We start from the raw sequence: 23323 nt of genomic DNA on the forward strand, positions 1-23323 counted from the left end.
ATTTTTTTCATAGGAATTCAAGGAAAGAAAGAAAGACAGTACTCTGGGCACAGATCTTTTGGGTGCTCAATAAACAAAAAAACACGCTTCACTTTTTCTTCCCTTCCTGCCTCTCTCCCGAGCCCTGCTTCTTCTGGCAGGACACGCTGAGCCAGGGTACTTTGGTGGCTATTAAAAAAAAAAAAAAAAAGAAGAAGAAGCCCTGTAATTGTGCTGGGACCTTTGGAAATTCTAATGCTGAAAGGCAGAGTCCGGCCCTCACTTCCCCTTCCTTCACAGCGCGGGCCTGGGGTGCCACGAAGCTCAGCAGTCCTTGCTGGGAGCCTGAAACAAACATGGATCACGAAGACCTGGGCAATATTGTCCTGCTGGCCATCGTCACCCTCATCAGCGTGGTCCAGAACGGTAAGGGGATCGCCTCCCTCGGGGTAGATTTTGTTTCTAGTTGTTGGAAAGTCAGGCTTACACAGTTGTGTGTGTGTGTGTGTGTGTGTGTGTGTACACTTTTGTCTTTATCTGTATTTGTACCTTTATTTGAATGTATAGGGGTTTGTGCCTTTCTGCGTGTATTTAGGTTTTTCCTTCTCCCAATCGTTCGTTCACTTTAATGGGGATGATTACTCATGTCTGTAGAGCCAGGGCAGCAAGCTGTACCAAAACCGTCACTGGAGTGTCTGCAATCAGCATTTTAACTATGAATTACTGTGGCCAGAGACCAGTTGGAGGGCAGGAAGGCTGGAAAGGGACAATCAGATCTATGTTCACCCAGACACCGGGTTATACTAATTGCAGCTGGGCGCTCTTCGCCTGTCACCTGTAGGCTAAAAAAAAAGGAAATTTGTGCGGTGTGAGGGGGATTTCACCTTAACATGATTTTACCTCTGTATTGCTTTTTTTTTTTTTCTTTTGAAGAAACATGTTCTTTTCAATACTTTCTTTTTCTCTAGCAATGCGTAATTTTTGAAGCATTTTTGGGGAGGCATTATGTACTTACATAAAGGGAGAGAGAGAGAGAGCGGCGAGGATGTTCTTGTCTGGGGTTTGCATTTCCATGAACTCTGCTATTACCTAAAGCAAGCAAGGGACCTAGAAGTGAAAAAGGCAGGACTGGGTAGAACCTTCTCTTTAAAGTTCCGAGCTGGGACTGCCTCAGGCTCTCTCTAGCAGTACGGCCAGTGTCTTTGGGATTTGCAGTTTACGAAGATAGAGAAAAAAAGGAGAGGACTTAACTAAGGGCAGCGCTGTCACTTAATGGTAATTGCTGAATGCTCACACCCTGGCACACTTTGGAAACTTGGGTATCCAATCAACTGGGGACATTCGGATATTTTCCCCCAACTCGAGTGTGGACAGAGGCTGGTGATGAGCCCTCTGGGCACTGAGTAGGGCTTCCCGTGGGCTCCCCGCACCAGAGAGCGGCCAACTTTGCGTACCCCCAGCATGCTTCCTCCACGGAACAGCACGTTTTGTTTTTCTTTTTTGAATTTTCTTTTATTTATTTTTTATACAGAAGCTTCTTGTTAGTTATCTATTTTATACATATCAGTGTATACATGTCAATCCCAATCTCCCAATTCATCCCACCACCACCAACCCTCCCTCCACTTTCCGCCCTTGGTGTCCGGCACAGCACTCGGCAGCTTTCTGACCCAGGCATTTTCATTCTGAATCGCACACCAGAGAGTTGCAGCTCAGAGAGGGGACGAAGGGCCGGTTGAGGCTGCCAGAGTCTCGGGCCATTGCTGTTTCCTGTTGGGGCTCGCTTGGTCTTGTCAGTCACCAAGGGATCCATTCATTTGGGCTGCATACACCCACAGGGACCCTCCTCTGTCCAGGAAGGGTCCCGGATCCATGAGGATGTAGCAGTGAACGAGAAAGCTAGGTTCCTGCCTCCCAGGAAAGGAGGGGCTGGCAGGGAAAGACAGATGGGCAGGCAGTAAGCAGGAAGCCTGCAGCGATGCTTCCGGTCCCCGCGGAGGCAGTCGCATGGGTGTCGGAGGGCGCTACCTGTTCAGCTCTCCCCCGCCGGCCCTCCGCCGGATACCTGTCAATCTCGGGCACAGAGGACAGGAGCCGGAGTCCCCTCAGCCGCCTGTGCAGATGGGGCTGAGCAGAGGTTCGAGTGCTCCCTGTCGCTCCAGGCTGAGTCGGGGGAAGCTGGAGGGTCTCCTCCTGTGAGAGCAGGACTCTTTTCATCTCTCCTGAGATGCCCCAGGACCTGGCCCTGGTCTGTCCAGGGCGTCCTGGGCTTTTCCGTAGAAGCACAGCAGACCCGGAGCAGACTTGAGGTAGACGGTGAGATTTCTCATCATTTTTGGCAGATGAGATTAAGTCTTCTTCTCTGGTGCAAGGCGGGAGGAGAGATTACAGATGGCCACATGTGTGAGTTTGCACCGCAGTCTTTCGGGCGGCCGTTTCAGCTAGATAACGACAGGGCACAGTGCTCTCCCTGACACAGTCCCGTGAACTGGAGAGGCTTCCTGGTGGGGGAGAGACAAGTGTGGAGCAGCTACTGCTTTGGGCTGCAGACTTTGCATCCTGGGCACACAGATGATCGGGGTGCATGTGCAGCGGTGTGGACAGCACGGCCCCAGCATCACAGCCTCTGTCCCTCCCCATCCAATCCCCCCAATTCCCCTTCACAGCATTTTCCCACCCATGCTCGGGGTGGGGGAAAGACAGGCTGCTGCCCTTTTGAAGCCACAGAAGGAGCCCTTGCCTCCCCCTCAGAGGCTTAGGATCAGCCCTGCTCCCCTCTGAGGCAGAGATCAGGGCTGCTGTGTGATGCTGAGATCACCCTGTGAGGACTTCTTGTTTCTAACTGTTAGATGTGCCCGTGCAGGGGACAAATGACTTGGAAGGCAACCCCTCTACCCGTTTTAACCGTTGAGGTTTTAGGCAAACACAAAGGTCCAAGTGTAGGTGCAGAACTTCTCTTTGCAATTCTAATTAACCTCCATGTTGCAGCCATAGGCCTACCTTATTGAGTGCGGAAACTATGCAAAAACTAACTCGGTCCCCACCCTCAATTGCATTTGATACCCCTTCTGTTAGCTTTAGGAACTATTTACATGTTGTTGCCACGCATGGCACACTTTGTCTTTGTCCCAAGACAAGGAGGTCAGTCCCCGTGTCCCTGACAGTGTCAGAGAGCTCTGCGCTCTCAGTACATCGCGTGAGCCCCGATTCCCCACGGGAAGGGCCAGAGCCCACCCGCCTGGTGGAAGCTCCTCCTCTGCCTCCCAGACGCTCATTAGTCATCAAGATCTTTGAACTCGTGGCCCTCTTCCAGCTTGATCCAGCAGAACAGACGTTTGGAAATGCAGACCAAGTTTAAAGTACCTCGTTCCAAGAGACCTGGACCAGGACTAACAAAGCCTGGTTTCCCAGGGAGGCGTCTGGGAGGCAGAGGAGGAGGTGGGGACTGTGTCAGGGAGAGCACTGTGCCCTGTCGTTATCTAGCTGAAACGGCCGCCCGAAAGACTGCGGTGCAAACTCACACATGTGGCCATCTGTAATCTCTCCTCCCGCCTTGCACCAGAGAAGAAGACTTAATCTCATCTGCCAAAAATAATGAGAAATCTCACCGTCTACCTCAAGTCTGCTCCGGGTCTGCTGTGCTTCTACGGAAAAGCCCAGGACGCCCCGGACAGACCAGGGCCAGGTCCTGGGGCATCTCAGGAGAGATGAAAAGAGTCTGCTCTCACAGTCTAATAGGCTACATTTGATGAGAGTGGTTATATAATCTAAGCTTCATGCCAATAAAGTAGCATGAAGTAGTATCAGTCGGTCAGTAGCCTAGAAACAGCCTTTGCCAAAACAATAAGGTTAACTAGAGGCACTGAGGAACCTCCTTGCAACTTGTGAGCTTGTGAAGACAGCAGCAACCAGTTTGGACTTTCACTTGCCCTTAAAAATATTTGCAGTCAAGCCACCATGCCACACAGAAACAGAAAGGAAATTTTTATGAATATTAGATTAACTTTTTTTAAAAACATCTTTATTGGCGTATAATTGCTTTACAATGGTGTGTTAGTTTCTGCTGTATAACAAAGTGAATCAGCTATCCGTATACACATATCCCCATATCCCCTCCCTCTTGCGTCTCCCTCCCACCCTCCCTATCCCACCCCTCTAGGTGGTCACAGAGCCCCGAGCTGATCTCCCTGTGCTATGCGGCTGCTTCCCACTAGCTAGCTATTTTACGTCCGGTAGTGTATATATGTCCATGCCACTCTCTCACTTCGTCCCAGCTTACCCTTCCCCCTCTCCATATCCTCAACTCCGTTCTCTACGTCTGCATCTTTATTCGTGTCCTGCCCCTAGGTTCTTCAGAACCTTTTTTTTTTCTTTTAGATTCCATATGTATGTGTTAGCATATGGCATTTGTTTTTTCTCCTTCTGACTTACTTCACTCTGTATGACAGACTCTAGGTCCATCTACCTGACTACAAATAACTCAATTTCATTTCTTTTTATGGCTGAGTAATATTCCATTGTATATATGTGCCACATCTTCTTTATCCATTCACCTGTCAATGGACACTTAGGTTGCTTCCATGTCCTGGCTTAATTCACAGGTCAGCAAAGTGGAACTTGGAGAGGTTAGACCATTGGTTGGAGGTTCCAGAGCCAGTAAGGGTGAAATTGGGATTCAAATCTACTCCAAAGGGTAGACCTTTACACGGTGTATTTTGTCTCAAATTCATTCATTCAAATGCTCACTACTCAGGAAGTTCTCTCTTATGTGGAACTGAAATCTGCTGCCTTATCATTTCTATCCACTGGTGTGTCTGTTCTTTGGAAAAGCTTAGACTGTGCCCGGTGCTTCTGTGTTTACAAAGTCACCTGTAACATCCCTTCTTCAATGTCCCATTCCTCATACGACTTGGTTTCCAGAGTCCCTCGTCATCGGGTTCCCCCTCCTACCCCACTCCCCAACTTGCCCTGTTCTTTCTAAGTTGCAGGTGGGTGTTTTCCACGCAGGGAAACTGTTCCTGAGATTCAGACACCAGTTCTGCTAAAATAATGGATGTGTGACTTGTTCTTTTGTGTCACGCTGCTGGCTCACACTAACTCAATGAAAATCTCAAGAGCTTTTTATGTGATCCTGAGAAAGTTATTTACCTTCTCTGACCACCAGCTTCCTCAACAGAGAGATGGAGTCACTAACATCTTCTGTGTGTGACGGTTGAGGGTATTGCCTCAGATCATTAACATAGGTAGAGTAGCCAGCAGAGAACAGCATGTGGTAAGTTCTTGGTCACCGTCTGCAGCCCTCCCTCTCCGTGTCTCTCTCTGTCCCTCTGGTTTGGCCTGATGTTGGCAGGCAGCCGAGAGAAGTGTGTGAGTGGTTTTGGCCTTCATAGTTTCTGTAACATGGTCAAGGAAAATAGGAGTTGGAGTGTCAATGTTTGGAGGAGTGGACAAAGGTGGCCCAACTCTTTCAAGTTGAGCTTAGAAGGAGGGAGAGGTAGACCCTAGTGGGATACAGGACTATGGCAGGCTTGTTTTTATCTTGTTTTGTTTTGAGGGTAGGAAAGACCTGAGTGTGTTTCAAAGGTAAAGATTAGGAGGAAAACAGAGACTGAAGGTGCAGGAAATGGGGCAAACACTGATGCACAAAGACCCAAAGAGGGTGGCAGGAGCAGCGTCAGGGTTGCAGGTGGAGGGCTAAGGCTTGGGAAAGAGGAAGGGGTTTGTTCTCGGGCAAGGGGAGGAAGAAGAGACGCAGACTCGGAGAAGGACGGCCACGCTGTGCCATTGGCTGCAGAAATAACCTCAGACAAACTGTCTCTGTTTGCATGTTCAGGGGCACGGGGTGTCACCTTAGGTTCTGGAAAGACAGTGATCGGAATTTTCCGCTGTGTTCTATGGTAAGAAGGGACCTCAAGAGTGGACACTTGGATACTTAAACGCTGTGTAGTTGGTGGAATCCCTGAAGTGAGCTTCTATGTGACAGTAGGAGGATGAACACACCCTCGAAGGCCCAGCTGGAGTTCAGTCCCAAACTCCCTGCTCCGCGGTGCAGTGACTCTGAGAAAGTTATTTAACCTCCCTGAGCCGGAGGGCCCTTGTCTACAAGGTGGGGACAGTACCGCCCACTTCACAGAGCTGGTGCCAGGCCCAGTAAAGGAGCATACGTCCAGTGCCTAAGAGAGGGCCTTCAGACAAGCCAGCCCTGCACGTCTGCTCAAAACGGGCACGGTTCTAGGAGAGGAACGTACTTTGGACAAAAAGGAAAACGTGAAGACTTTTATTCATGTACACAATGGATAAGGCATCCTTTTCATGTCTTTTTGAGGAGCCTAATAGAGGGTTGATGGAAAGAAACCCTGTGAGTGGATCCCTGACAATCATACTTTTCCCTCTTTCACTCTTTAAATAGGAGGAAGGGAATAAAATAGGAGGGGTGAGGGGGAGAGAGAGAGAGAGAGAGAGGGAGGGCGGGACCTTTATCCCGCCCTCCCCACCATCCAGCCTACAGATTCTGTCCCCTCAGCATCTCTTAATCCCACAAGCATCACCCTAACCAGCTCCCTTCTCTCTTCCCCCTGTCCTGGGTCGCACCCCTTTAAACACTCACCATGCTAAAGACAGAGTGGCTTTCTGGCGATGGCTCTCCTCAGCTCAACATCTGTCAGGAACTCCTTGTTGGTCTCAAGATGGAAATAAATTCAGAAGTTCTTAACGTGGCTCTCATCAAGGTCACGGTCATGCTGCTAAGTCCGGCAGGCACTTCTCAGCCACCGTCTTCTTCAGCCTTGGTTCACTTACCGCTTTCTCCCTGGGGCTCTCTCCGGCCACCCTGCCTGCACCCCCAGCGGCCCCTGTCGTGCTGTGCCTTCTCCTTTGTCCACAGCTGGGCACACTGTGTCGTTTTAATTTTTGCATTTTGTTTACTGTGTGTGCTCTGTCTTCTCTTGTTGTAGCCTCGCCAGAACATAAGCTCCTCCGGCCGAGGCTCTTTGTGTGTTTTGTTCTCGGCTGTAAGCTGAGTGTCTGGCACATGGCAAGTGACGATAGAGAAATGTCATTGAAAGAACAATTCGCCACCTACCTCTTCGGTCTCGTTCGTAATTGAACCAGATTCCGCTTCCCATTCCCCATCACCAATAAGCTGGACGTAGTAAACCCCAGAGGTTCTTGCCTCTGGACCTTTGCACATTCCATTACACTAGAGTGGAGCGGTCTCCTCTGCTTGCCACCCTTGTTCTTCAGACTTTATCTTACATATCACTTCCTCTAGGAATCCTTCTGTGACCCAAACACTGAATTAAGTTGCCCCCTTTGACCCTCGATGGCACTGTATCCTCACTCAGTCTGACCTTAGCACGAGTCACTCTGTATGCAGTGTAATTTCTTTACTTGGTTATCTATTTCTTCCGACTGTCGGATCCTTGAAAGTGAGGGTCGTGTCTTGCTCACCATTGAGTCACCAATACCAAATGCAGTGATGAGTGGAGGGTAGCTGCTGAGTAAATTTTTGCTCAGTGGCATTTGATGGAGGACATTTAGGGCTCTTTAGAGGTCAAGTTAAGGAACCGTGTAACATTCTAGTAAAATAATGGGATACCAGGCTCGTGAACGTTCCCCGTTATAAACCAAATCCAAACCTTTCCCTCTGGCAGGGTTCTTTGCCCAGAAGGTGGAGCACGAAAGCAAGAACCATAATGGGTGGAGCTTCCAGAGGACGGGGACACTTGCCCTTGAACGGGTCTACACTGCCAAGTGAGTCCAAACCCTGACACTGCTGACTGACAGAGAGGGGACCTGGGCACAGGGCTGCATGTCTGTCTGGGCCATCCTTCCAAAGGCCGGGGCCGCGGTGTTCCCAGGGAAGCTTGAACTTCACCTGGGAGGCTCTGGGGGCACTTTTCATCATCTTAGCAAGTGCTGGTGTGTAAAGAGAGGAAGCGGGGCTGCGAGATGGCGGGATGGAGCTCTCCCTGTTCGGGAACCTCTCAGCCAGTCATTCAGTCATGGAGTTGACTGATTTTCTGGGGCGTTAGTCCAGAGGGGCTGCCGGGAGAACCAGCCATTGCTCACCAGCCGGCTTCGGAAGCAACAGGCAGGACTAGCTGGCAGTTGCCTGTAGCCCCTCAGGTCCCCTCGGTGGGGTCTGGAGGGGACTCTAGTGCGTTTCCTAAGCCAGGTCTCCTGGAGCAACCAGAACAGAAAGAATGGGGGAATTATGCAATGGCTTCTCCACCTCTCCTGCTTTACTTCTGAATGAAAAGGCTGTTTGAAAACACCTGAAGAACTCAGCGAAGGAGGCGGGTGCTATTTGGGATGCAAATCCAACATTCATTTTCCTCTCTGCTGAACGCATTCAGACAGAGGGTTCGGCCAGCGGCCTGTCACCTGCTTCTCTGAGCCTGTGATTGGCCTGTGAGACAGGGAGGCTGCAGCTCTGAGCTGGCCTTCAGTCTCAGCTTGGAGGTGACTTGGATGTCTCCAGAGATCCTTCCAAAGTGGGAGTCGTGGCCACACAAGCAACGTTCTTCTAGAACGGTAGGAATAGCGCAAGCAAATGCAGCCCCTCGAGGCCCCTCTGTCTCCGGTCGGCCCCAGCCCCTCAGACCCAGCACTCCTGCGCCGTCTGATTCCGAGGAAATCCCTTCCTGAACTACTTACAGGGAGATTTCCATCTTAAGATTCGGACCTTCGGTGTGTTAATTCTCAGAATCCATTGAAGAAGTGTAAGGATGTGATTTAAGCCCTATTAGATGTTCACATTTACAGGACGTGGAGGAGAGTGTGTGCGGTGCCGTGAGCCCCCCTGTGCTGTTTGCAGGGGAGATGGGAGAGGTCCCCTCAGTCACACCCACGTGCAAGAGTGCAGGAGGGGCCAGGGCAGTGGCCTCCATCAGGGGTAACGCCAGAACCTCCCCCCACATGGAATCCAAAAGAACGTGAATACCGTTCCACCTGTTCGGAAGGAGAAGCTTCTTCCTGCCCAGATCACTACATTCTCACCAGCTGCCCTGTGTTCTTAGGAGCACAGGCGGGCCCGTCTGGAGAAGTGGGGCAGGGCTGCATGCGGCGGAATTTCTCTGTAGCGAGTGGGAAGCTAAGTTTCCATCCTCCCGAAAGTGAAGAAGGACCGGTGCAGGCCAGGCCGCCTGGTGTCCGCCCTTTCCCCCAGGAGTGAACTAGCTCTGCTTCTCAGAAGACGCCTCGCTGACCCCGCTGTCAGCCTCCAGATGGCGTCCCTGACGTCCAAAGGCGCTAGGGGAGAGTGGTGGGTGACTGGTGCCGCCTGGGGGTCCCCACCGCATGGGGACCTGTGCTGTGCTGCCGCCCAGCTCCCAAACCCCCGTGACTTTCCCACTTACCCCCCGAGAGAGGGCAAGGAGAGCGAGGGGAGGAGAGAGAGCTGTGGAGAGGTCGGAGCTTTGGGGGGGAGGTGGGAGGGGGGAGCGGAGGGGAATTTTCTGTCATTAAAAGGTTGCCCAGACACTGCTGTGGTTCTGTTACAAAGACTACTTCCTCCCTGACCCAGCTGGCAGCGCCCTGTGTGTGCCTGAGGTGGGTTGTGGAAGGTGCTGAAGATCAACACAGAGGCTGCCGCCTGCTGCCGATGCCGGGAGCCCCCGGTCTGCATGCCCCAGCCAGGAAGCTACCAGGAAGGGCCTTAACGTGTTAGCCCGGTAGAAAGTCATCCGCAGTGATAGCTTCTCCAAGGGCGTCCAAAAGCACCAAAGAGGGGTACAAGAAGAGCTGTAGGGGTGTGAGGAGAAAAGAACATGTATTTTATGTTGCTATTTAAAAAATAGGAAATTGAACTTTACTCAATTTTAATATACAGATTGAGAGTAGGATGTGTATATAATTTGTACATAAATACACCCGTCATAAGGTTGCATGATCAAAACTCTTGGTTGACGGGGTGTGGGATCATAAATGTTTAGAGACTGTATAAAGGGAAAAATAGCATAAAGAATAAATGATGCTGGTGGATTGAAATGGCTGATGCATGTCTTTCAGCATAAAGTATGACTGCTGAGTGATACAGATAGTTCAAGATTTGGGGGCTGTTGGTAAACAGACGTCCCAGCCAGGTGAGGCCTTCAGTTCAGACTCAGCCTCAGTTAATGGGCTGCTCTACCACCCATCTCCCTCGAGGGCAGGGCTGAGTCAGGGCTTGAGAGTTAAAAGGATCTCGACCTTGACTTTCTCTTCATGTGTCTAAAACATAGGTCAAAGCCCTGTTCCCAGTTAATGAGCGCAGCCAGAGCCGTCGAAGTTTGAGTTTTGGAGAAAAGTCTCAGTTAACTGACCTAAGATTCTTCTCCATGAGTGCGGGTGAGCACAGGTTGTGGAGAGAAGATGGGTCTCTGCAGATGTGTCATTTTCCAAAATGTGACCCATAGATCACCAGTTCATGGGCTGTTAACAGGTGTTAAAGAAAAGAACAAGTTCTGTACAGCAAGACTTTTGAGAACCTTTAAAGTACTAAGACACTGTGATTCTTGGTTCTACAAGAAGGGGAGGTCTTATTTAACTATAGACACCCCTCCTTTTTTTTTTTCTAGAGCATATCAAAGCTTTAGTGTTTCACAAGATGCATTTTGGTAAATGACACCCTGAGGTCCCTTCTCCCCACCACCACTTCTCAGAATCCACTCTGGACTCACTTCCAAGTAGCAGGGACTTGTGAATGGTTTGAAGGTGATACATCTATGTTGGTTCTTTTCATTAGTATCGATACTATTACTGTTATTATTGATATTTATTTATGTATTTATTTAAAGTTCTATTGCAATATAGTTGATTTACAATATTGTGTTAGTTTCAGGTGTAGAGCAAAGTGATTCAGTTTTATATATATATGTGTATACACACACACACACACACACACATATATTCTTATTTAGATTCTTTTCCATTACAGGTTATTGCAAGATATTGAGTAGAGTTCCCTGTGCTATACAGTAGGTCCTTGTTGGTTATCTATTTTATATATAGTAGTGTATTTTAATCCCAAACTCCTAATTTATCCCTCCCATATTTACTTATTTTAAATAAACCCAAATTAACTAGCAAAACATTAAGTGCTCCTATATCTCATTCCTAAAGGTGGAGAAAAATGAAAGGGAAAATTGCAATGAATCCTTTTCTCCATAAAAACACTGGCAGTGTGGTGCATCCAACTGAACACAGCACAGTGAATTGTTGAGAGATCTGCTGAGTAGCTCGTAGTTAGACCTCAAGAAATGACAGACAAAGTGGGTTTGTCAGTTTTGTCCTGCAGAAAAAAATGGCACAAAAGAATATTTGGAATAACAGTAATTTGTCAGTAGGAAAGACATTTCCATTGGGGGTTATAAGAAGGACAAGGTTGGAGGAATAATAGCCATCATTTACTGAATGCTTACTATGAGCCTGGCGCTGCTTTCTCTCATTTTATTCTCACAACAGCCAGGGAGGTATCAATAAATACTTATGTCTCCATTCACCTTCAATTGATGAGGAGATTGAGACTCAGTGAGGGAAGGAAATGCACCCACCATCGCACAGTCAAAAAGTGGCAGCCAGGAGACCTTCAAGATGGCGGAAGAGTAAGACGCGGAGATCACCTCCCTCCCCACAAATACATCAGAAATACATCCACACGTGGAACAGCTCCTATAGAACACCCACCGAGCGCTGGCGGAAGACCTCAGACCTCCCAAAAGGCAAGAAACTCCCCACGTACCTGGGTAGGGCAAAAGAAAAAAGAATAAACAGAGACAAAAGAATAGAGACGGGACCTGCACCCGTGGGAGGGAGCCGTGAAGGAGGAAAGGTTTCCACACACTAGAAGCCCCTTCGCGGGCAGAGACTGCGGGTGGCGGAGCGGGGGAAGCTTCGGAGCCGCGGAGGAGAGCGCAGCCACAGGGTGCGGAGGGCAAAGCGGCGAGATTCCCGCACAGAGGATCGGTGCTGACCAGCACTCACCAGCCAGAGAGGCTTGTCTGCTCACCCGCCGGAGCGGGCGGGGGCTTCGGTCGGAAGCCGGGAGAGGACTGGAGTTCGCGGCGTGAACACAGCCTGAAGGGGCTAGTGCGCCATGGCTGGCCGGGAGGGAGTCCGGGAAAAAGTCTGGAGCTGCCGAAGAAGCAAGAGACCATTGTTTCCTGGTGCTCCAGGAGAGGGGAGTAAGCGCGCCGCTTAAAGGAGCTCCAGAGACGGGCGCGAGCCGCGACTATCAGCGTGGACCCCAGAGACGGGCATGAGACGCTCAGGCCGCTGCTGCCGCCACCAAGAAGCCTGTGTGCGAGCACAGGTCACTCTCTACACGTCCCCTCCCGGGAGCCCGTGCAGCCCACCACTGCCGGCGTCCCGTGATCCAGGGACAGCTTCCCCGGGAGAACGCACGGCGCGTCTCAGGCTGGTGCAACGTCACGCCGGCCTCTGCAGCTGCGGGCTCGCCCCGCATCCGTACCCCTTGCTCCCCCAGCCTGGGTGAGCCAGAACCCCCAAAACAGCTGCTCCTTTAACCCCGTCCTGTCTGGGTGGGGAAGAGACGCCCTCGGGTGACCTACATGCAGTGGCGGGGCCAAATCCAAACCTGAACCCCAGGAGCTGTGCGAACAAAGAAGAGAAAGGGAAATCTCTCCTAGCAGCCTCGGGAGCAGCGGATTAAATCTCCAAAGTCAATTTGATGTACCCTGCATCTGTGGATTACCTGAACAGACAACAAATATCCCAAATTGAGGAGGCCGACTTTGGGAGACACAATATATATATATATATCTTTTTCCCTTTTCTCTTTTTGTAAATGTGTATGTGTATGCTTCTTTGTGTGGTTTTGTCTGTATACCTTTGCTTTTACCATTTGTCCTAGGGTTCTGTCTGTCCGTTTTTTGTGGGGTTTTTTTGTATAGTTTTTAGCACTTGTTATCATTGGTGGATTTGTTTTTTGATTTGATTTCTCTCTTCTTTCTTTTTTCATTTTTTGTTACTTTTTAATTTAAAAAATTTTTAAAATAATAATTTATTTTTATTTTAATAACTTTATTTTATTTTATTTTATTATTTTCTTTCTTTCTTTCTTCCTTTTCTTCTGAGCTGTGTGGCTGACAGGGGCTTGGTGCTCCGGCCGGGTGTCAGGCCTGTGCCTCTGAGATGGGAGAGCCAAATTCAGGACATTGGTCCACCAGAGACCTCCCAGCTCCACATAATATCAAACGGCGAAAGCTCTCCCAGAGATCTCCATCTCAATGCTAAGACCCAGCTCCACTTAATGACCAGCAAGGTACAGTGCCGGACACCCTATGCCAAACAACTAGCAACACAGAAGCAACACCCCACCCATTAGCAGAGATGCTGCCTAAAATCATAATAAGGTCACAGGCACCCCAAAACACACCACCAGATGCAGCCCTGCCCACCAGAAAGACAAGATCCAACCTCATCCACCAGAACACAGGCACTAGTCCCCTCCACCAGGAAGCCTAAACAACCCTTAGCCACTGAACCAACCTTAGCCACTGGGGACAGACACCAAAAACAACAGGAACTACAAACCTGCAGCCTGTGAAAAGAAGACCCCAAACACAGTAAGTTAAGCAAAATGAGAAGACAGAGAAACACATAGCAGATGAAGGAGCAAGGAAAAAAACCCACCAGACCAAACAAATGAAGAGGAAATAGACAGTCTACCTGAAAAAGAATTCAGAGTAATGATAGTAAAGATGATCCAAAATCTTGGAAATAGAATGGAGAAAATACAAGAAACGTTTAATAAGAACCTACAAGAACTAAAGAGCAAACAAACAATGATGAATAACACAATAAATGAAATTTAAAATTCTCTAGAAGGAATCAATAGCAGAATAACTGAGGCAGAAGAACAGATGAGTGACCTGGAAGTTAAAATAGTGGAAGTAACTACTGCAGAGCAGAATAAAGAAAAAAGAATGAAAAGAATTGAGGACAGTCTCAGAGACCTCTGGGACAACATTAAACACACCAACATTCGAATTATAGGTGTCCCAGAAGAAGAAGAGAAAAAGAAAGGGACTGAGAAAATATTTGAAGAGATTATAGCTGAAAACTTCCCTAATATGGGAAAGGAAATAGTCAAGTCCCATACAGGATAAATCCAAGGAGAAACACACCAAGACACATATTAATCAATCTATCAAAAATTAAATACAAAGAAAAAATATTAAAAACAGCAAGGGAAAAACAGCAAATAACATACAAGGGAATCCCTATAAGGTTCACAGCTGATCTTTCAGCAGAAACTCTCCAAGTGAGAAGGGAGTGGCAGGACATATTTAAAGTGATGAAAGGGAAAAACCTACATCCAAGATTACCCTACCCAGCAAGGATCTCATTCAGATTCAATGGAGAAATTAAAACTTTACAGATAAGCAGAAGCTAAGAGAATTCAGCACCACCAAACCAGCTTTACAACAAATGCTAAAGGAACTTCTCTAGGCAGGAAACACAAGAGAAGGAAAAGATGTACAATAACAAACCCAAAACAATTAAGAAAATGGTAATAGGATCATACATATCAATCATTACCTTAAATGTGAATGGATTAAATGCTCCAACTAAAAGACATAGACTGGCTGAGTGGATACAAAAACAAGACCTGTACATATGCTGTCTACAAGAGACCCAATTCAGACCTAGAGACACATACAGACTGAAAGTGAGGGGATGGAAAAAGATATTCCATGCAAATGGAAATCAGAAGAAAGCTGGAGTAGCAATTCTCATATCAGACAAAATAGACTTTAAAATAAAGACTATTACAAGAGACAAAGAAGGACACTACATAATGATCAAGGGATCAATCCAAGAAGAAGATATAACAATTCTAAATATTTATGCACCCAACATAGGAGCACCTCAATACATAAGGCAAATGCTAACAGCCATAAAAGGGGAAATCGACAGTAACACAATCATAGTAGGGGAGTTTAACACCCCACTTTCACAAATGGACAGATCATCGAAAATGAAAATAAATAAGGAAACACAAGCCTTAAATGACACATTAAACCAGATGGACTTAATTGATATTTCTAGGACATTCCATCCAAAAACAACAGAATACACTTTCTTCTCAAGTGCTCAAGGAACATTCTCCAGGATAGATCATATCTTGGGTCACAAATCAAGCCTTGGTAAATTTAAGAAAATTGAAATTGTATCAAGTATCTTTTTGGACCACATGCTATGAGACTAGATATCAATTACAGGAAAAAAATCTGTAAAAAATGCAAACACATGGAGGCTAAACAATACACTACTTAATAACCAAGGGATCACTGAAGAAATCAAAGAGGAAATTAAAAAATACCTAGAAACAAATGACAGTGAAAACACAACGACCCCAAACCTATGGGATGCAGCAAAAGCAGTTCTAAGAGGGAAGTTTATAGCAATCCTACCTCAAGAAACAAGAAACATCTCAAATAAACAACCTAACCTTACACCTAAAGCAATTAGAGAAAGAAGAACAAAAAACCTCCGAAGTTAGCAGAAGGAAAGAAATCATAAAAGATCAGATCAGAAATAAATGAAAAAGAAATGAAGGAAACAGTAGCAAAGATCAATAAAACTAAAAGCTGTTTCTTTGAGAAGATAAACAAAATTGATAAACCATTAGCTAGACTCATCAAGAAAAAAAAGGAGAAGACTCAAATCAATAAAATTAGAAATGAAAAAGACAAAGTAACAACTGACACTGCAGAAACACAAAGGATCATGAGAGATTACTACAAGCAACTCTATGCCAATAAAATGGACAACCTGGAAGAAATGGACAGATTCTTAGAAAAGCACAACCTTCTGAGACTGAACCAGGAAGAAGTAGAAAATATAAACAGACCAATCACAAGCACTGAAATTGAGACTGTGATTAAAAATCTTCCAACAAACAAAAGCCCAGGACCAGATGGCTTCACAGGTGAATTCTATCAAACATTTAGAGAAGAGCTAACACCTATCCTTCTCAAACTCTTCCAAAATATAGCAGAGGTAGGAACACCCCCAAACTCATTCTACAAGGCCACCATCACCCCCTGATACAACCAGACAAAGATGTCACAAAGAAAGAAAACTACAGTCCAGTATCAATGATGAACGTAGATGCAAAAATCCTCAACAAAATACTAGCAACCAGAATGCAACAGCACATTAAAAGGATCATACACCATGATCAAGTGGGGTTTATCCCAGGAATGCAAGGATTCTTCAATATACGCAAATCAATGTGATAAACCATATTAACAAATTGACAGAGAAAAACCATATGATCATCTCAATAGATGCAGAAAACGCTTTTGACAAAATTCAACACCCGTTTATGATAAAAAAAACCTCCAGAAAGTAGGCATAGGGGGAACTTACCTCAACATAATAAAGGCCATATATGACAAACCCACAGCCAACATCATTCTCAATGGTGAAAAACTGAAACCATTTCCACTAAGATCAGGAACAAGACAAGGTTGCTCACTCTCAGCAATATTATTCAACATAGTTTTGGAAGTTTTAGCCACAGCAATAAGAGAAGAAAAAGAAATAAAAGGAATCCAAATCAGCAAAGAAGTAAACTGTCACTGTTTGCAGATGACTTGATACTATACATAGAGAATCCTAAAGATGCTACCAGAAAACTACTAGAGCTAATCAATGAATTTGGTAAAGTAGAAGGAAACAAAATTAATGCACAGAAATCTCTTGCATTCCTATACACTGATGATGATAAATCTGAACAAGAAATTAAGGAAATGCTCCCATTTACCACTGCAATAAAAAGAATAAAATACCTAGGAATAAACCTATCTAAGGAGACAAAAGACCTGTATGCAGAAAGCTATAAGATACTGATGAAAGAAATTAAAGACGATACAAACAGATGGAGAGATATACATGTTCTTGGATTGGAAGAATCAACGTTGTGAAAAAGACTATACTACCCAAAGCAATCTACAGATTCAATGCAATCCCTATCAAACTACCAATGGCATTTTTCACAGAACTAGAACAAAAAATTTCACAATTTGTATGGAAACACAAAAGACTGTGAATAGCCAAAGCAATCTTGAGAAAGAAAAATGGAGCTGGAAGAATCAGGGTCCCAGACTTCAGACTATAGTACAAAGCCACAGTAATCAAGATAGTATGGTACTGGCACAAAAACAGAAATATAGATCAATGGAACAGGATAGAAAGCCCAGAGATAAACCCATGCACATATGGTCACCTTATTTTTGATAAAGGAGGCAAGAACATACAATGGAGAAAAGACAGCCTCTTCAATAAGTGTTGCTAGGAAAACTGGACAGCTACATGTAAAAGAATGAAATTAGAACACTTCTCAACACCATACACAAAAATAAACTCCAAATGGATTAAAGACCTAAATGTAAGACCAGACACTATAAAACTCTTAGAGGAAAACATAGGCAGAACACTCTATGATATAAATCACACCAAGATCCTTTTTGACCCACCTCCTAGAGAAATGGAAATAAAAACAAAAATAAACCAATGGGACCTAATGAAACTTAAAAGCTTTTGCACAGCAAAGGAAACCGTAAACAAGATGAAAAGACAACCCTCAGAATGGGAGAAAATATTTGCCTATATTTTGAAGCAACTGACAAAGGATTAATCTCCAAAATTTACAAGCAGCTCATGCAGCTCAATATCAAAAAAACAAACAACCCAATCCAAAAATGAGCAGAAGACCTAAATAGACATTTCGCCAAAGAAGATATACAAATTGCCAACCAACACATGAAAGAGTGCTCAGCATCACTAATCATTAGAGAAATGCAAATCAAAACTACAATGAGATATCATCTCACACCGGTCAGATTGGGCATCATCAAAAACTCTAGAAACAATAAATGCTGGAGAGGGTGTGGAGAAAAGGGAACACTGTTGCATTGTTGGTGGGAACGTAAATTGATACAGCCACTATGGAGAACAGTATGGAGGTTCCTTAAAGTACTAAAAATAGAACTACTATACGACACAGGCATCCCACTACTGGGCATATACCCTGAGAAAATGATAATTCAAAAAGAGTCATGTACCACAATGTTCATTGCAGCACTATTTACAATAGCCAGGACATGGAAGCAACCTAAGTGTCCATCAACAGATGAATGGATAAAGAAGATGTGGCACATATAACAATGGAATATTACTCAGCCATAAAACAAAACGAAATTAAGTTATTTGTAGTGAGGTGGATGGACCTAGAGTCTGTCATACAGAGTGAAGTAAGTCAGAAAGAGAAAAACAAATACTGTATGCTAACACATATACATGGAATCTAAAGACAGAACATGGTTATGAAGAACCTAGGTGCAGGACAGGAATAAAGACGCAGACATAGAGAATGGACTTGAGGACACGGGAAGGGGGAAGGGTAAGCTGAGACGAAGTGAGAGAGTGGCATGGACATATATACACTGCGAAACGTAGAATAGATAGCTAGTGGGAAGCAGCCCCATAGCACAGGGAGATCAGCTCGGTGCTTTGTGACCACCTAGAGGGGTGGGATAGGGAGGGTGGGAGGGAGACGCAAGAGGGAGGAGATATGGGATATGTGTATATGTAGAACTGATTCACTTTGTTATAAAGCAGAAACTAACACACCATTGTAAAGCAATTGTACTCTAATAAAGATGTTTTAAAAAGAAGAAGATTAAAGGTGGTAAAGACAATATAAAATTAAACATTTTAATACTGAAAAAAAAAAAAAAGTGGCAGCCCCGAGTGGGACCCAGGCTTTGTGACTTTCAGGACCACACGAGTGACCTCTAAGGTCTCTAAAGGCAGCTGTATCACTGACCAGAGGACAAAAGCTGCTTGAGTTCAGCCCAGTAGCGGCCCTCTGGCGAGGAGGGGCATGTGTGCATGCAGCTGTGGATGGAAGATGTGTCAGAGGTCCTGGACGGGGAGAGGGGACCGGCTTGAGCCAGAGTGGGGCTTAGGACTCTGGGCGTATTCTGGAATTCCAGAGAAGAGCCCATTTTCTTAGAGCTGGGAGAATTTCGTTCAATTCCAGGCAGACTCTGTTGTACCAGGGCCCATGGTGACTTGATATAAGAGGCAGGAATGATCGAATGGCTGATCTAATGTCACATCACTAGACACTTCTCTCTGTGGGCACATCCCTTGGACAATAAAGAATTTTTAAAAATTTTCATCACCCAGACAAAATCACAGCTTCAAAACAGAAGCATGAGAATGAGAGGAAGCAGGGGAGAGCTTTGATGTTAATAGATTTTCAAACTGTTGGAGCATCAGGTACTAGATCCCATCAGACATGGAACATTATTCAACTAAATAAAAGGGAATTTTCTCTCTAGTTTTCTGGAACTGGGAGATGGATCTTCTCTCAGTCCTGAGGCTGCAGTTTTGTGTCTCTAATGAGGTGTAAGAATAGATGTGATGCATGTGCTTAGCAGCAGCTACAGTTATCACTTTGGGGCTTGTTTACTCACTAAGTGCTTCACCCCTAATGGCATATTTGTAAGGGACTCCTGCCCTTTGGAGTTCTTACTGTGTCCATAGATCAATGGAAATCCTGGGTGTCCAGAGCCCCGGGCAATGTCATCAGGGCTCTTCTGGCTCTCCTGTGTCTCTCCAGGACAGGGTACATTGGTTTCTTACCTTTTCCATTTGTGGACTTCTCCGGTAAAGGATTTTTTGACCATCAGAAAGATCTGAAGGGCCCCCCCGTGACCCAACCTCTGGGTTCTCTGCAGGGGACAGACCAAAGGCTGGTCATTCCAGGGTTCTCAGTGGTACCAACTGAATCATGAGATCCTATCGGTTTGAACGAGGCTTCAAGGCTGATTTTTAGGAGGAACTTTATGAGGACCAGATCAGGAAGGATCCAGATGAAGAATCCAAGGAAGGAATTTGGATAAAAGGCCAAATGTAATTTGAAAGTTGCATCTTTGCTTTTACCTATACAGTTCGAATTACCTTAGACCAGTGGTTCTCAAATGTGAGTATGTATCAGGATCACCTGGAGGGCTGTTAAAACTCTTGCTGGGCTTGCCCTCAGAGTTCTTAATTCCTTAGGTCCAAGGAAGGCATTAACATTTGCATTTTCAACAAGTTCCGTGGTGATTCTGATGTTGCTGACCCAGGGGCCACACCTTGAGAACCAGTACATTAGACCATCGACTCTTAGAGCTTAAGTGGATCTCAGAGTTATTCTGTATTAGTCTCTTAGTTTTACTGGTAAGGAAACTAAGTCCAGGGAGATTGCTTTGCCAGTGACAAACAGCAGGTTAATGTCAGGTGGGGGACGAAATCCTAGTCACCAAACCCTTCCCGCTCTATTGCATTGCGCCTCCTCTTTTGAGGCTTGTTGTGTTGTGTTTCCATGGACGTGCATACTGATTGTTCTGACCTAGGCTGTAAACTCAAGAGAACACTTGCTGTTTGCTTTAGGGCAGGCATACCTCTTTTTATTGTGCTTCACAGACACTGGTTTTTTTTTTTTTACAAATTGAAGGCTTGCAGCAGCCCTGCATTGTCAGATGATGGTTACCACTTTTTAGCAATAACGTATTTTTAAATTAAGGTATGTACCTTGTTTTCTAGACATAATGCTATTGCACATATATTGGACTACAGTATAGCATAAACATCGCTTTTATGTGTACTGGGAAACAAAGACATTCCTGTGACTTGCTTTATCCGGTATTTGCTTCATCGTGGTGGTGTGGAACTGAACCCACACTATTTCTGAGGTGTGCCTGTATAGTCGAAGAGGTAACACACCTGGTTTTAGAGTCGTACCGAGCAGGCTGTGAATCCTGGCTTTGCTACTCTGTAGCTGGGTGACCCTGGGCAAGTTATTCAACTTCTCGAAGATTCGGTTTCTCATCTGAAACATGAGACTAATTGCGGTAGGCCGAATAATGACCCCCCCAAAGGTGTTCCCATGCTAATCTCGGGAACACGTGAATGGGTTATGTTACGTGGCAAGGAGGAACCAAGGTTGCGAACCAGCTGAATTTAAGTTCAATTTAAGAGATTATTCTGGGTTATCTGGGTGGGACCCAGCGTAATCACAGGGGTCCTTCAGATGGGGAAGAAGGAGGCAGAAGAGTTGGTGTCACAAAGAAGACATGATCAGACATTGCTGGTTTTGAGGTTGGAAGGGTCCACAAGCCAAGGAATGCAGGCGATCTCTAGAAGCTGGGAAAAGCAAGGAAACAGAAGCGATGCATCTCCAGAAGGAATGCAGCCATGCGGACATCTTCCTTTTGGCCCCATGAGACCGATTTCAGACTTCTGACCTCCAGATAATCAATTTGTCTTGTTCTAAGCCACTGAGCTTGTGCCTAGTTGTCCTAGCAGCCACGGGAAACGCGTGCAGTCACCATGTGTGCTCACAGGATCGCCTGAGTTTAAAGGAGACCAAGGGTGTACGACACCAGCACGGGGGTGAGGACTGAGCCCCGCACAAAGCCATTGCTCCAGCAGCAAGATAACGCCGGGAGCGCCAGCTTTGCTGAATCGACCCCTGGTCCCTCTAATGCTTGAGGCTCGCCTTGCCTTCCTCAGCCTGGCCCGCGTGTCTGGGCTGACTCGTGTGTCTGACCTGAAGGTTTCTGAGTCGGGTTCCTCTTCCTTGCTTACCCGACCCTGACTGCCGCCCAGCCCTGCTGTCCGCGGCGCTCACTTTTCAATTCCAAGAAGCGCTTTGGCATAAAACCCGGAGCAGGAATCCTGCCAAGGCGAGTCCATCAAGAAAGTGGATCTCCGATCGGCTTCACCGAGGAAGGGAGTGGATGGATTCCGAACACGTGTCCGCTTTACACACACCACTGTCTGTTTCTGACGTCTTATCAGGTAAAGGTCAGTGGAATTACGAATGGGGTTTGTGCTGTGCGCGCCAGTGATGATTAATTCGGGGCTTCAGGTCATTTTCAGACTGCGCTGCAGTAACGTGTCTTCTGACGTCTCCCCTTGTGTATTTATTCTACAGCCAGAACTGTGTCGATGCGTATCCCACCTTCATTGTCATGCTCTGGAGCGCCGGGCTCCTCTGCAGCCAAGGTAACCCAGGCTTCTCCTTGTGTGTTCTCTTTCTCAAATGTGATGCATCACCAGGAGCTTCGAGTGCAGGCTTTTTGTTGAAAGGGCTTTGCCTGCCCTCCGGCTCCAATCCATGAAGCCCTGGGGAGGCGAGACCCTCTGGAGGCGCCCTGTTTCAGCGGGCGGGGGGCCCGCGCGGAGCCCTGCGGGAATGCATCGCTAATGCTGGCCCTCTGGTGGCCGGTGGAGAGTGGCTGCGCTGACAAGGGTGGCTTAAGGCTAAATGTGACTCAGAATCCTTAAGCAGTGTTAGCTCAGATACAAGGGCATTCTAAATGAGAGCGCCCGAGGGGTCTATTCTGGGCCAGCTGTCACTTGGCTGTCCTGCTGATCGGCTTCTGCGTGGTGGTCCTGCTTCGGTCCAGGTCTCCAGCCTCCCTGGTTCTTAGCAGCCCACGGTCTTGACTTCAGCAAGCTGACACCCAGAGTTGATTTAAAATTAAATGGAAACCCGAGTGGTGGTTTTTTTTTTTTTTTTGGCCATGCCACATGGCATGTGGGATCCTAGTTGCCAGACCAGGCATCGAACCCGCGCCCCCTTCATTGGAAGCATAGAGTCTTAACCGCTGGACCGCCAGGAAAGTCCCTGTGTGGTATTTTTGGTCCCCTTTGGAGACTGGCAATGTGTCTGGTGAAGGCTCAGCGTGACCTGGCCGGCTTCCATGCTGTGACCCAGCGGTGCATGAGAAAAGGCCACTAGTGTCCTCTGATAAATGATTTCATCCTTCTTGCCTTCACTCATTCTATAAAGTAGGTAAAGTGGATATTATTTCCCCCTGTTACCTTTGAGGACCCTTTGGTTCAGGGACATAAAGTGACTTTTTCAAGATTGCTCAGCTGGTGAATAACAGAGCCAGGATGGGAGCCCAGGTCTTTCAGGCTACACCCTGGATTTTTCACAAGTATCCTCTTACTTTATTTCTTCCCATAAAAATATACATTGAACACCTACTATGTGCCAAGCCCTGTCCCTGGATACACAGCGATAAATAAAACAGAGATGGTGGTGAAACACACAGCAGTTGGCGAGATGGACCATAGAAAATAAATGAATGGATAAATTTTTGCCAAGAGTGAGACATGCCATGAAGGAAAAGAATAAGGTGCAGTGAGAGAGAAGAGAGGTGAGGGATGGTGGCAGAAACCGCTTCAGGAATATCACGTGTGCCGTAAGGCTGTCAGTAAGCTCACTCTTCATTTCCCACTTTCTGTCCTCAGTTCAATAAGAAAC

The 23323-nt window shown here is 46.5% G+C and overlaps 1 protein-coding gene across 2 annotated transcripts in view; it reads left to right on the plus strand.

Moving 5' to 3' along the window:
* Positions 1-245: 245 nt before the first annotated feature.
* ALOX5AP (arachidonate 5-lipoxygenase activating protein) overlaps positions 246-23323 on the plus strand; it is a 40382-nt gene continuing 17304 nt past the window's right edge. Inside the window, exons 1-3 of one of the 2 annotated variants that reach the window (XM_059041819.2) lie at positions 246-405; positions 7632-7731; positions 21983-22053. In XM_059041819.2, coding sequence (XP_058897802.1) covers positions 336-405; positions 7632-7731; positions 21983-22053 — 241 coding nt within the window. In that variant the 5' untranslated portion in view covers positions 246-335. The remainder of the gene's footprint in view (positions 406-7631; positions 7732-21982; positions 22054-23323) is intronic. The other variant, XR_010837135.1, reaches the window with a different exon arrangement.

Source organism: Kogia breviceps, chromosome 16 (genome assembly GCF_026419965.1).
Source record: "Kogia breviceps isolate mKogBre1 chromosome 16, mKogBre1 haplotype 1, whole genome shotgun sequence".
Taxonomy (NCBI): Eukaryota; Metazoa; Chordata; class Mammalia; order Artiodactyla; family Physeteridae; genus Kogia; species Kogia breviceps.